The 14,058-nt window shown below is 40.1% G+C and overlaps 1 protein-coding gene across 3 annotated transcripts in view; it reads left to right on the plus strand.

The window, feature by feature from the left end:
• The window catches only part of LOC131160052 (187-kDa microtubule-associated protein AIR9), a 135,197-nt gene that overhangs the window by 100,213 nt on the left and 20,926 nt on the right, over window positions 1–14,058 (plus strand). For all 3 annotated transcript variants that reach the window (XM_058115356.1, XM_058115359.1, XM_058115360.1), the window contains exon 33: window positions 13,777–13,932. In XM_058115356.1, the coding sequence (XP_057971339.1) occupies window positions 13,777–13,932 (156 nt within the window). The remainder of the gene's footprint in view (window positions 1–13,776; window positions 13,933–14,058) is intronic.

A 14,058-nucleotide genomic window follows, 5' to 3' on the forward strand; every position in this document is an offset into this window, starting at 1 on the left:
TTGTCACGATGTTGCTGAATTTATGCATATACATGCTGCAGCTATATATCACAAACCTTTAACACAATTTCTTACTCCCAATTTCTCAAAAGCTATCTTCAGTTCACCTTTGATATTGATTGTCTTGCTGAAATGAAACAGATTCATGAAGAAAACTCACAAATTACAGAAACAAAACCTGATTTTTGATGCTGGCAGTGACAATTTCTAGGGTTTCATGCCAAATTATTGCACTTGCTTACAATATATTGTGTCTGTGATCAAAATGTCAAGCTGCAGAACAAATTATCGTGGAGAAACTCAAAATATCGTGGCTGCCGGCAATTTCACATAAGATTCTAGGAGACTTTCTCACACGCTTCATCGGCGCGTGGGGCGTGTGAGTTTCCGGAAGCGAGATTCTGGCGATGAAGCTTCAGGAGACTGCAGATCAGTGGGTGGGGAGCACAGTGGTGGTGGTGGTGTGATGAGAAAAACATAAGACACCAAGGAATCTTGAAGGCAAGGCTGGAGAATCTTTGGATGGCGCGTGGGAGTCCCTCTAGTGGTTGGACGGCGATGAAATTTTGAGGGGAAGGGATTTGGGGGGTTCTGTTTTTGGTGGTGTGGGTAATGTTGCAGGATGGTTGCTGGTGTTCGAGATTTGGGGACACAACTGGAATTTCTGAGTAGTTTAGAAACTGCAGAACTGCTTGTCAGTTTTTCTTCTAAAACTGAAATTCAGAGAGAGAGAGAGAGAGAGAGATGGGAGGTTGGTGGAGTTGCTGAACAGAAACTGCGAGAGACAGCCACATAATTCGGAAATGAGAAAGAGAGTTGAGAGAGTTATGGGAGAGAATTAAAGATAAGAAGAAGAAGGGAACCAGAGAAGAAGGAAGAGGGCAGAAAGGTGCTGGGCAGCAGAGGATTAGGGACAGAACAAGAAGTCTGTACAGAGGAAAGAAAGAAGAAGAAAAGAAAAGGAAGAAGAGAAGAAATCAGAAATAGAGAGAATCGAGAGAATTAGGAGAGAAAATTAGAGGAAGAGAAGAAGAGAGGGGGAGAAGAAAAGGGCAAAAGAGGAGAGAAGGGAATGATGGGGGGATTGAAATGTAAGGATGGAGATTGAAGTTGGGGCTCTGTTACCAAATGATGCCGGGGCAGCATCAAGGTTCTGCAGCCATGGGAGAACTTAGAAAAAGATAGAAGAGAGGAAGGAAAAGGGAAGAAAAGAGAGAAGAGATTCCAGGGGGAAAGTCAGCTTCAATTCAACAATTCAAATTCATCAACAATTCTCCTCGTGCTGTTAAATGTGTCTTCGGCTGCTACTCAAGAAATTGGAGAGGCTATAGATATATGATCCCTACACTCGCAAAAGATATGTTAGTGTAAATGTTAACATTGCTTTAGGGAACACCTTATTTCTCTAGTGCTGGGTCCTTATTGGGTGAACACATTTTGAGTCCATCAAAGACTTTTGCCCTTGTCTCCCTTCGTGCATTGACCCTCCAATCCCTACCCTTATCCCTCTAGAGGAAGCTTTTGATTTTCCTCCGGATCCATTAGTTATTGACCTCGAACAATTGAGATTTATGAATGACGGAAAGTAGGCACATGCATTGCTACCACTATGCAACCGCCTCTTCTACCTTTCACTGTTTTGACTTCTAGTTATGGCGATCCATAATAGTGTGATTTGGATTTATTGATTGCACACTAGAAAGTACTCAAACATGTACTCATTAGTTATTAGTTTCTTTTCCTATTGCTCATTTTGTTTCAATTCAACAGATTCCTCATCTTCTGTGTAAGTTTGCCTCGTCAATAACCTCTGTCCCTATCCTTTCTTCATATATTGAAGCACTTGCTAACCCTAGGTGGAAGCATACGATAGATGTAGAAGTGGATGCCTTGATCACTCAAGGGACATTGGATTTGGTGGATATTCCTCTTGGTAAGGATTTGGTTAGGTGTCGTTGGGTCCATAGTACATTGTCAAATGTCTTGCATATGGCTTTATTGAATGGCTTAAGGGTCGATTGGCTACCAAGGGGCACACTAAACATTTGGTATTGATAGTCCTTCTCTCTTGTTGTTGGACTAAGTGTTGTTTGTGTATTGATCTCGTTGACAATTAATTTAAGTTGGCCCCCTCATACCAATTGGATGTGAAGAATACCTTCTTGTATGGATATTTTTAGGAAGAGGTATACATTGGAAACCTCCTAGGTATGTTGCTTAGGGGGAGGATGGTAATGAATATAGGTTGCATAAGGCCATTTATGGTCTTAAGTAGTCCTCAAATCCTGGTTTGACAGATTTAGTGAGGTAGTCTATGTTGATGACATATTCATCACTGGCAATAACCAAAGTGGGATTGCGGATGTCAAGTAGTTGCTTTAAGAAAAAAATTCAAATGAAGGACTTAGTACTTTGTGTTACTCTCTTGCAATTGATATTGTACATTGTAACTAAGGATTGAATCTATCTTAGTGAAGACCTTGGACTTGCTAAGTGAGACTAGTATGTTGGTAGCTAAACTGATTGATACTCCTATGAATCCCATTATGAAGCTGTCTAGGGATGTTGGGTCGAACTTTGAAGATAAAAGTTGATATAGGTAGTTGGTTGGCAAATTGATCTATATAGCTTTCACTAGACCTGACATTTCCTTTGGTGTGGGGGAGGTGAGTTAGTTTTATGAATAATCCTAAACAATGACACCAGGGTGCTGTTTGTAGGATTCTAAGGTATCTCAACGGCTTTCCTGGTAAAGATTTGACATATAAATGTAATATAAATTGTGATACCATGGGACACTTAGATGCTGATTCGGCTAGCACAGTTGATGATCGAAGGTCTACTTCTAGATACTATACATTTGTGGGAGGTAATCTCGTTACCTGGAGTAGCAAGAAACAAACTACTGTAGCTAGATCAAGTGCTGAAGCATAAGTCCAAACTATGGTTCATATAGTGAGTGAAATTACGTGGTTGGAAACTGTTATGTAGGATTTACATATGATAGGTCCTTGAGAGCATCATAGGAATGCAAAACATATCCATATTGTTCCCGAATCTCATCCAAATGGTTTTAAATAATGGCCACGACTGTTTTTGGGTTACCGATACTGTTACACACCGTGGAATCGGTGGGAAGAAAAATCACAACTATAATGGCTGTTATGGGCCACGACCGTGACTTAAAGGCAACATAACCGCTACAGGACTGTTACGCCAAAAAAATTATTTTATTTTTACGTTTTCTTTTCATGTTTTCCCTCTCTTTCATAAGTCATTCTCAATATACCATGTGGCAAGAGGGGGAAAAGATTATAATGAGGATAAAAATGATACAAAATTTACTATTTCTTTAAATACTCACAAGAGATGCATTAATTAACAATTTGAAAATACTAACTTGTTAGGAAAATATTTTATTTTGATAATATTAGTAATGTGATATTTATGTTCTATATTTTTCAAGTTCAACCTTCTTTCTTTTCTAGCTATTATATTTTTGTGTTATTTGTATGTCTTATGCGTCTAATAGATTAATGGATTGTATAATCTATTTTGTTTTTTATTAATTAATTTAGCACACATAAGAATTTACCACAGATAAGTACAATGAGAAGTATAAATACGCACACACATAATTTTTCTATCAATGATAGTTTATAACAATGTAAACTTGTTGGCCTTGCCAAATAACTTAGTTACTTGAACAAAAGGACCCGAAATACACTTAAACTCTTTCTAAGAAGGGCTTAAATTTTAAAACATGCAAGTACGCTAATATGCACAAGGTTGTACGTGCTTCAAAAATATTCACAGCCGTTACACCTGCTTCCCGTTATGTAACATCCACTACTCCCACTTCTTGTTACACCCGTTACCATTATGTTACACTCCACTAGTGCGATTTAAAACCATGCTCATCCAACAACAAACCACCATCACAGTCAAACTTGCTAATGTCGTCACTATCGTTATTTGAAAAATCTCCTCATTTCTTAACCTCCTTTGCTTTGCTAACTCCATCACTTGTTATATCTTTCATCTTAGGAAGTGTATCTTCCACAATGCCTAACTCTCCTTCAAAATTTTTCCTTATAATTTTTGGCCTTATCTCATTGGGATGTTGTCTTCGCTTCATGTAATATTCTCATTTTTGCACCCATTATAACAACCTTCCAACGAGAGTTCACCTTAGGGCCCTTAGATTTTTTCAGAATTAAATCCTGAGACACTAGATTTCCTACCCAATCAAGCGTCTTCCTTTTTATTAATCCTTGCAACACCGGTCTATAATCCTTCTACAAAACCAGAATCAACAACCAATATGACACTTATATTATTATCATCATTTTCACCACAAATTTTTTTCAAAATCAAATTAAAATCGTCCTAATTATGCTTTGAGGGTTGATTCATTCTATGCTTATTTCAGAGAGATGGAGAGAGATTTTGTATTCGTTAACTTCTTGCTGCATGCCCACCTCTCTCCTGTAGAAGGGTTTGATCACCCATATCCTTGCACTAGGCCTCTTTAGATACAAGATCAAAGCCCTTGTTTGCAAGAGCCTTATTTTGAGTCTAGAGACAGGCCCATCGCATTCTTGTTAAGACATTGGGCCTGTTCTATTAAGTGGCCAAACTTTGTTAAAGAACAAGCACCGTGTCACGGACCCCCGAAATGGGACTCAAGTAAGGGTCGTGTGGCACTCGTTGAGAGCTCTCCCTCGACAAGTCAGCCAACTCTCACACGTTCAGGCCTGCAAGCACGAGCACCAGGTGAGTCTCAATACTCAAGGAAAACAAGGAACATTAGGATTTCACATGAGCAATATATTCTTATACACCGAATAAGACTATAACAATCAGAGACATCATAATCCAAGGCAACAGAACACCACAATGAAAAGAACTACTTGTATTATTCATTTACAAGAGAATCACCATACAAGCGATAACACAGATATTCATATATTCATTCTAAATCCCTGAAGAATACAATTATAGCAGTATCTCACTCCCCCTTTTCCCCATTACATTGTCACACCCTAACATCCTCCCCCACTCAATTTATCGACGTCCTCGTCGATGTGTTGTAGACGGCCTTCTCACTCTTCTGATGTCGATGTAGATGTCGTTGACTACGAATTTCTGAAATCTTCAATCTTCTGTATGGCATGCTGAAGGTTGTCTGCTGTTTCCCAACTATTCTCTTCTTCCCCCAGTCTTAACCACTGAACCAGAAATTGTTGTTGACGACCTTCTAGATTGACGACTCTGTCTGCAATGATCTCTTGGACTTCTTTGGTGACAGGATACCTTCTGGAAATTGTTGATCTCCTTAATTTTTGTCGGTGCGGATCTGCTTCATCTGTGTGGAATGGCTTTAAATTGCTTACATGAAACACGGGATGGACTGGACGTCTGTGGCTTTTCATCCACTCAGGTTGCTCAAGCCGATAAGATGCATGTCCCACCTTTTCGATTACTTTGATTGGACCTTCGTAACGACGTAACAGCCTTTTATCCTTGCCACGAAGAAAGCAAAATGTCTCCGGCGGCACTTTTACAAGAACCAGATCTCCAGCTTCAATATGTTGTGGTCATCTCCCTTTGTCAGCCCATTTCTTCATGCGCTTTGATGCTTTTTCTAACTGAGTTCGGGTGACTTCGATGTTTTGCAACCAATTTTTCGTGAATTGGTAGGCTTTTGGGCAATTTCCTTTGTACGGACCATCCAGAGTGTGTGGGAGAGTCGGTTGTTGACCTGTCACAATCTCAAAAGGGCTTTTATTAGTTGCAGAAGATTTCATAGAGTTAAAACAAAATTGTGCCGTGTCCAGTAAAGTAACCCAATTCTTCCGATTGGAGTGAACAAAATGTCGTAAGTATTCTTCCAGCATCCCATTAAAACGTTCAGTTTGACCATCTGTCGGTGGGTGATAGCTCGTGGAAAGATTAAGGTTTGAACCCATCAAGCGAAAGAGTTCACCCCAAAATCCCCTCGTGAATCTAACATCCCTATCACTAATTAAGCTTTCTGGAACACCCCAATATTTCACCACATGCTTGAAGAATAGCTGAGCTGTCTTCTCTGCTGAACACGGCTTCGAGACTGGTACGAAAGTTGCATACTTTGAGAACCGGTCAATCACCAACAAAATTGTGTCAAACTCCTCTACTTTTGGCAACGAGGAAATGAAATCCAAAGAGACACTCTCCCATGGCCTAGCAGGAACTAGCAATGGCTCCAATAAACCTGAAGTCTTCTTTCTTTCTACCTTGTCTTGTTGACAGATCAAGCATGTTTTAGTTTAACTCATCACATCATCTTGCATATTCGGCCAATAGTACCCCTGTGTAATCAAAGCATGAGTTCTTCGCCATCCCGGATGACCAGCCCACAACGTATCATGACACTCTTTCAGTAAGGTTTTCCTCAAGTTTCCAGCTTTAGGTACATAGACTCTCCTACCTTTAGTCATTATCAGTCCATCTTCTACCCAGAATTGTCGTGTCTTCCCTTCGTCTATTAGTTTGCTTAGTGACTGCACCTGCTGGTCTGTACTTAAATGTTCCTTGATAAGATTCTTCAAAGGTAGCGCCACCCTACTAGTTGACAAATGATTGATGATTTTTAATGCTGTCAATTCAGTTTTTCTACTTAAAGCGTCGGCCACTTCATTCGTCTTCCCCACTTTATATTCAAAAGTAAAATCAAATTCAGCTAGCTTCTCCTGCCAACGGGCTTGTTTTGACGTTAGTCCAGGTTGTGACAAAAAATGAGTAACTGCTACATTATCGGTTTTTACCACAAATTTGGACCCCAAGAGATAGTGCCTCCACACCCGAAGACAGTGTACCACTGCGAGAAGCTCCTTCTTTTGTGCTGTATAGTTCCGTTCGGCACCCGACAATTTTCTACTTTCAAAAGCAACTGGATGCCCTTCCTGCAAGAGAACTCCCCCTAATGCAAAGTCTGAGGCATCTACTTGCACTTCAAACGGTTTTGTCACATCAGGAAAGATTAGCACAGGATCTCCTACAATCTTTTCCTTTAATTCAACAAATGCTGATTGGCACTCTTCTGACCACCCCCATGGTACCCCCTTTCTCAGTAAATTCGTTAACAATACAACTCTTCTAGAGTACCCCTCTATAAACTTTCGGTAGTAGTTGGCTAGACCCAAGAAAGATCGCAGTTCTCTAACGGATGTAGGTGCTCGCCACTCCTTGATAGTTTTTACTTTAGCTGAATCCATCCGAATCTGACCCTCCTCAATGATATGTCCCAAGAATTTGATACACTTTTGAGCGAAAGCACACTTCTCCCCTTTTACATATAACTGATTTTCTTTGAGTTTTTGAAAAACCTTTCGAAGATGATCTTTATGTTCTTCTAAGGATGCGCTGAAAACCAGTATGTCATCAAGGTAAACAACCACAAACTGATCAAGGTAGTCCCGAAAAACCTGATTCATTAGAGAACAAAAGGTAGCAGGTGCATTTGTTAGCCCAAAAGGCACGACAAGGAATTCAAATGCTCCATACCGTGTGACACAATTGGTCTTTGGTTCATCTCCCTCAACAATGCGCACTTGATGATATCCCGACCTTAAGTCCAGTTTCGTGAAATATCTAGCTGTACTTAACTGGTCAAAAATATCAGCAATCAGTGGAATGGGATACTTGTTGCGCACGGTCACCTTATTAAGAGCCCGATAATCTATACACAAGCGCAAACTATCATCTTGTTTCTTCTGAAATAACACTGGGGCCCCAAAAGGTGCTTTTGAAGGCCGGATGAACCCTGCTGCAATAAGATCATTCAGTTGCCTTCTAAGTTCAGCTAACTCAGGCGGCGCCATTCGATAAGGGGCACGTGCTGGCGGCTTTACTCTTGGCAAAAGTTCAATTTCGTGGTCAATCTGTCGTCGAGGTGGTAAAACCCTCGGTAGCTGTTTCGGGATCACCTCCTTGAACTCTTCTAAAACTTCCTTAATCTCAAGTGGATATTTCCCTCCTTTTGCATCTTTTGAGACTATTGGTAGAACCACGAAAGAAGATTCTCCCCTTTTTACTCCCCTTTTGAATTGGAGGGCTGAAAGCAACTTCCTCTCATCGAAATTGTTGTAGGCTGCGGGGACCGCACAAGGTGCACTTCCCATTATCACAAGACAATTCGCAGCTGGGATCGGCATTGAGCGTGTCACTTTAAGAAAATCTATCCCCAATACCACATCAAAGTCATCAAGGGGTGCCACAGTGAAATCAACTGTTCCAGACCATGATCCCATTTGGCATGCCACTTTAGGTACCACCCCCACCGTGGTTAATGCTGGAGAATTCACTGCTTTTATCTTGCTCACATCTTTATCTACTTGCAATTCTAACCGTTGAGCTTCAGAATCAGCAATGAAATTATGGGTGGCCCCTGTATCAATCATGGCCATGATTTTCTTTCCATTCAAAAGTAGATCCACATACATTAGTCCCTTCTCCTGAGACTTGTTGTTAATTACTTGACGCTCTAATGCCCCCAAAAATCTCAAGGCTCCCACCATATTCGGCTGTTCTTCTGGAATTGCTGTCGAGGTTTCGGTTTCCCCTCGAAGGGCCTTTATAGCATTCAAAGCCTTACGATCGGGGCACTCCGCCACTTGATGTGGTCCCATGCAAAGAAAACAAGAGATCGGTCGACGCTCTCCACCCCCCGTTCGTCCACCCCTCCACTCCCTATTCATGGGCGCTCTTTTATCTTTCCAAGAACTATTTGTCTCCCTATCCCTTCCCCCATTTGTGGGCTTATATACTTTGTTGGGACGGGAATCATTATTGGCGGATGTAGGGAAATTTCGCTTCCCAGAATTATCTGAAAAATCATCCAACTGTTCAGCAGCAGCGAGGGCAGAAGAGAGATCACCAGCACCTTGCCGACGTATTTCATTTCTTGGCCATGTCTTCAAACCCTGAAGAAAATGAATCAGTTTATCCGATTCAGTCATGTCTACAATGTCCAATATCAAGGCTTGGTATTCCCTTACATAACTCCTTAATGAGCCCGTCTGTTGCAATTCCATTATTTTGCACTTTGCTATGTACTCCACATTTTCTGGATAGAATTAGGCCTTCATCGCCTGTTTCAACCCCTCCCATGTGATAATGACACATCTATTGTGCTGAATATCATTCCATTTAGTTCTCCACCACAATTTTGCATCCCCAACCAGGTATACCGTTGCCATATTGACCCGGTCCACTTCTAAATCCACTTGGGAGCACGTGAAGTAGTGTTCCATATCAAAGAAGAAATTGTCTAGCTCCTTTGCATCTCGTGTACCCCCAAAACTTTTAGGTTCTGATACCTTCCATAGAGAACTCTCATTTGGATGTGCAATTGGCCATCAGGCTAACTGTGCCACTGCATTCACTTTCGCAGTGATCTCTTGTAAATCTCTCTGGACTTGGACCACTGCACTTTGGACATTGCCCATCTCCTTCAAATCTTCCTTCAAAGCAGTAATGGACACTTTAACATCTTCTGTAAGAAAATCAAGATTATCCGTTAGCTCCCGTAAGGAGGCCTCAAGCTCTATTGGCTCTCCCCGTTGGAACGAAAGAGCTGGCAATATGCCCTCAATATGTTGTAGCCTGCTCTCAAAGGCTTCCAACTGCTCGTTACTCTTCTGGAAGGTCTCAAGCTCTCTTGGCCGTTTCTCCAGGGATTTCACACTTGGAATGAATTTTTCAAGTTCCTCAAGTTTCTCTACGACTTTTGATACCCTATAGAGATTTTCTCTAGGGTTTTCTTCGGCGGCCTCAAGCTCTGTTGACATGCCTTTCTCTTTTATCAATGTTGCCACCAACCCTTGGAGGTCACCGCACGTTGTCTCCAGGGTTGCAAGTTTTGTCTCAAGTGCCTCAATGCGCTTCACTCTTCCTGACTTATTTCTCATAATCCCACGCAAGGTGCTCGCACACACTGTGCTCTGATACCAACTGTCACGGACCCCCGAAATGGGACTCAAGTAAGGGCCGTGTGGCACTCGTTGAGAGCTCTCCCTCGACAAGTCAGCCAACTCTCACACGTTCAAGCTTGCAAGCACGAGCACCAGGTGAGTCTCAATACTCAAGGAAAACAAGGAACAATAGGATTTCACATGAGCAATATATTCTTATACACCGAATAAGACTATAACAATCAGAGACATCATAATCCAAGGCAACAGAACACCACAATGAAAAGAACTACTTGTATTATTCATCTACAGGAGAATCACCATACAAGCGATAACACAGATATTCATATATTCATTCTAAATCCCTGAAGAATACAATTATAGCAGTATCTCACTCCCCCTTTTCCCCATTACATTGTCACACCCTAACACACTGCCTTTCAACTTGGCCCAAATCTAAGATGAGTACTAGACAACTAGGCCCAGACTTCATAGTCTTGTCATCCCATATTGCAACCCCAGCTGTCTCTTCCAGCCTAGTTTTTTGCACTTTATTTGTGTCTGATCGAGCGGCGCTGTAATCTGGTAATGGCACCCCCGCTTCCTTCAATCGCAGATTAGCCATGCACCTAAGACACAAATTTTTTAATTGTGGACTACTTAGGCATCCTTCGCTTATGTTTCCTTCCATCACCACCTTACTCCATGATCTAGGAGCTGAAGTGCTTGTAACTCATGCTTCTTCAACATATTAATGAGTTTCCTTCTAGAATTCGCATAACTCATTTGAAAAGCTTCACCATCCAATTCCTTTTACGCCCCTAGGAATGAACGCCTGCAAAGCTTACCTTTCCCCCTTTACCATAATTTTTCTAATTGTGGGCTACTTAAGCATCCTTTCCCTATGTTTCCTTCCATCAGCACCTTACTCCATGATCTAGGAGCTAAAGTGCTGGTAACTCATGCTCCTTCAACATCTTGATAAATTTCCTTCAAGAATTCTCATAACTCATTTGCAAAGCTTCACCATCCAATTCCTTTTATGCCTCCAGGAACGAACACCTATAATCTGGTAATGGCACCCCCGCTTCCTTCAATCGCAGATTAGCCATGCACCTAAGACACAAATTTTCTAATTGTGGACTACTTAAACATCCTTTGCCTATGTTTCCTTCCATCACCACCTTACTCCATGATCTAGGAGCTGAAGTGCTTGTAACTCATGCTTCTTCAACATATTGATGAGTTTCCTTCTAGAATTCGCATAACTCATTTGAAAAGCTTCACCATCCAATTCCTTTTACGCCCCTAGGAATGAACGCCTGCAAAGCTTACCTTTCCCCCTTCACCATAATTTTTCTAATTGAAAGCTACTTAAGCATCCTTTGCCTATGTTTCCTTCCATCCCCACCTCCAGGAACGAACACCTGCAAAGCTTACCTTTCCCCCTTTGCCCTAATTCCAAAAACTTCTGCAACCTTGTCCACTTAATTGCTATGCAGCAATAGAGGTTTCCCTTGAGAACACTTCTGGAGCCCCTTTCCGACCAAATGAAAGTTGATAAAACCATCAACAAGCCAGGAAACTGCCTCCTTTGTGAATTTAACCCACCTATTTTGAGAAGTGTTATTCTTGAGCATGCACAGAAAAGGGGTCTCCCTTGCTTTCTAATCTTAGATTGAAAAATTTTCCTTCGATCTGCATCGTATGCTTTAACATTGCCTTCTGCTAACACAGCCATGGTTGTGTTTGTGCAAGGGTCTGAGAGTTGTAACATGAGAGAAAGAGAGACCCATCCTTAGCTTTTTAACCATATCTGAAGTCTGGATCTATCAAAGAGAAGAAGAAGAAGCTTTGGAGTTCGAACTTGCTAGAACTTCGAATAAGCCTTTGAAGAACAACTTTTGAGACTTCGAAGAAGATGACCTTCGATTCAAAGAAGAAGAATTGAAGAACAAGTTGAAGCTTCGAAGTTGAAACTTTGAATAGTCGAACTTGCTAGGGGTTGTGAGATGGAGCTTCAAGAACAAGCAGGGAACAATTGAAGCTACTAGGGCTTATGAGATGAACCATTTATATTGCTTGCTACTCAGTGTTTCATGAGAGGACCAAGCACATTGAAGTTGATTATCATTTTGATGTTGTGTTGAAGAAGGTTGTAAAGACTCCATTTGTGAAATTTGTGGATTAGCTAGGCGATGTTTTCATGATGACTTTATTTAAGCTTGCCTCTTCTAGTGGTTGTAACAAGTTGGATTAGGTGATATTTATATACCCCCAGCTTGAGGGGGAGTGTTAGAAGAGACATGCTTTTTTCAGTAATTATGTGGTGTAAGTAGGGATATTTTTTAATATGTAGAAGGGCAGATCTGGAGCTGAATGTAACTCTCCAGGAAACCATGGCCTCCTTTTTTCTTTTTCTTTCTTCTTCACTTCTTCTCTTCTTCTATACTTTTCGTCTTCTTGCTTCTGTCTCTTACTTTAGAACATAGTTTATTTCTTGTTACGCTGGGCAACAAGTTACGATCACAAATGTACAATATTTAGTAGTAGACCTTAGATCATTTGATTAGATGCTTGTGCTTTTATGTGATTTAGCTTTCAAATGTAAAATATATAAATGTTTCATTCTTCCATCATCTATGCTTTTTATTTTATGATTTTCAAGTTTAGAATATATTTGTACTCAACAAAATAGTGAAACAGCTGGAAGCCTTTTTCCCTTTAACAACCAAAAAAGCCATAATAATTTTTAACATATTTAGTTTTTGTCATGCATGGTTTTAAAAATTGATGGTTATGCATGGCTTTAGAATGCAGCAGAAGAAGGAATATGTTATGCATGGTTTTAAATATAAGTTCCTTCCAAAATCATTATGGACAATATCTTGTAAGTTTCTTGGTTCACATCTGTGTTGCCTGATATGATCTGCTATGGCAGCCATCAAGGTCCATTACATGCTATTATTGTCTACTACAGTCCACAGGCTGTTATGACGCCAAATTAGCTTTGAATTGCCCAACAATTTTTTAATACAAATTTTGTACTTAAAAATAGTTCAAGCTTTTAAAACTTCAAACAAAACTTACAAACTATATTAATTGTATATACTATCAAATAGTTACGAACTCATATTAATTGAGGATAAACAATCTGTCTGTCATGCGGGAGTGCCAAATCATCTTTTAAATTTTCTTTTTTCTGGTGGTTAGAAAATATGTTTGTAACATACATGTACATCATTTAATTGCTAAAATAAATTGGATTAAAACTAAAATTTGAAGGTAGACAGTCTTTAATATTTGCTTCATACTGCTCATCCTTTGGGTGGATGTTTATGCTTTTATGTCATTATGCTAGGGAATATAAAATATGGTTATGTTCCATCATTTATGTTTCATTATTTGATGATTTCTGAATTTAGATTAGATTTATAACTTTCACATCCTTCTGGGAAACTGCAAAAATTTGGTTCGCTAGGGCTGGAACTGCACAATAGCTTAACCTTCTGCATAGGCAACTGGTATGCAGTTTGTCTTGCTAAATTGGGCCTTATGATACAGGCAGATTAGCAACTCTTTCTGAAAGAAAATTGAGAGGAAAAGAAAACTAGGTTGAAGAATTCTTGTGGATGGCTCAGTGATCTACTTCAAGTGTTTGGTTAAAAGTATACTGTCCTTAGAAATCTCCAACCAAAACATTTTTTTTTCCTAGATTGACCTATGATATTTGTTTCAGAGACTCTGCTTATTACGGTTTTCTCTTTAATTATACTCTCCTGCAATAATTTATTCATATTAAAATTTTACTTGTTTTTAGGTTTCCCTAGAATAGATAAGCTGGAAATTGAGGGGAGGGGTTTTCATACCAACCTATATGCTGTCCGTGGGATTTACAGTGGTGGAAAGGAAGGCAAAAGTAGAATCCAGTGGCTTAGGTCCATGGTTGGAAGCCCTGATCTTATCACCATACCAGGTACGCTAAATAATTTTGTAACAAGAATATAATATCTGAAAATGGGCTTGTGTCATATTTTTTGTTCACTTTTTTCTCCTTTTGTTGACTATATATTAATAGAATGGATTTTTATGGTAGTTAAAA

The sequence above is a fragment of the Malania oleifera genome, chromosome 7 (assembly GCF_029873635.1).
Source record: "Malania oleifera isolate guangnan ecotype guangnan chromosome 7, ASM2987363v1, whole genome shotgun sequence".
Taxonomy (NCBI): domain Eukaryota; kingdom Viridiplantae; phylum Streptophyta; class Magnoliopsida; order Santalales; family Ximeniaceae; genus Malania; species Malania oleifera.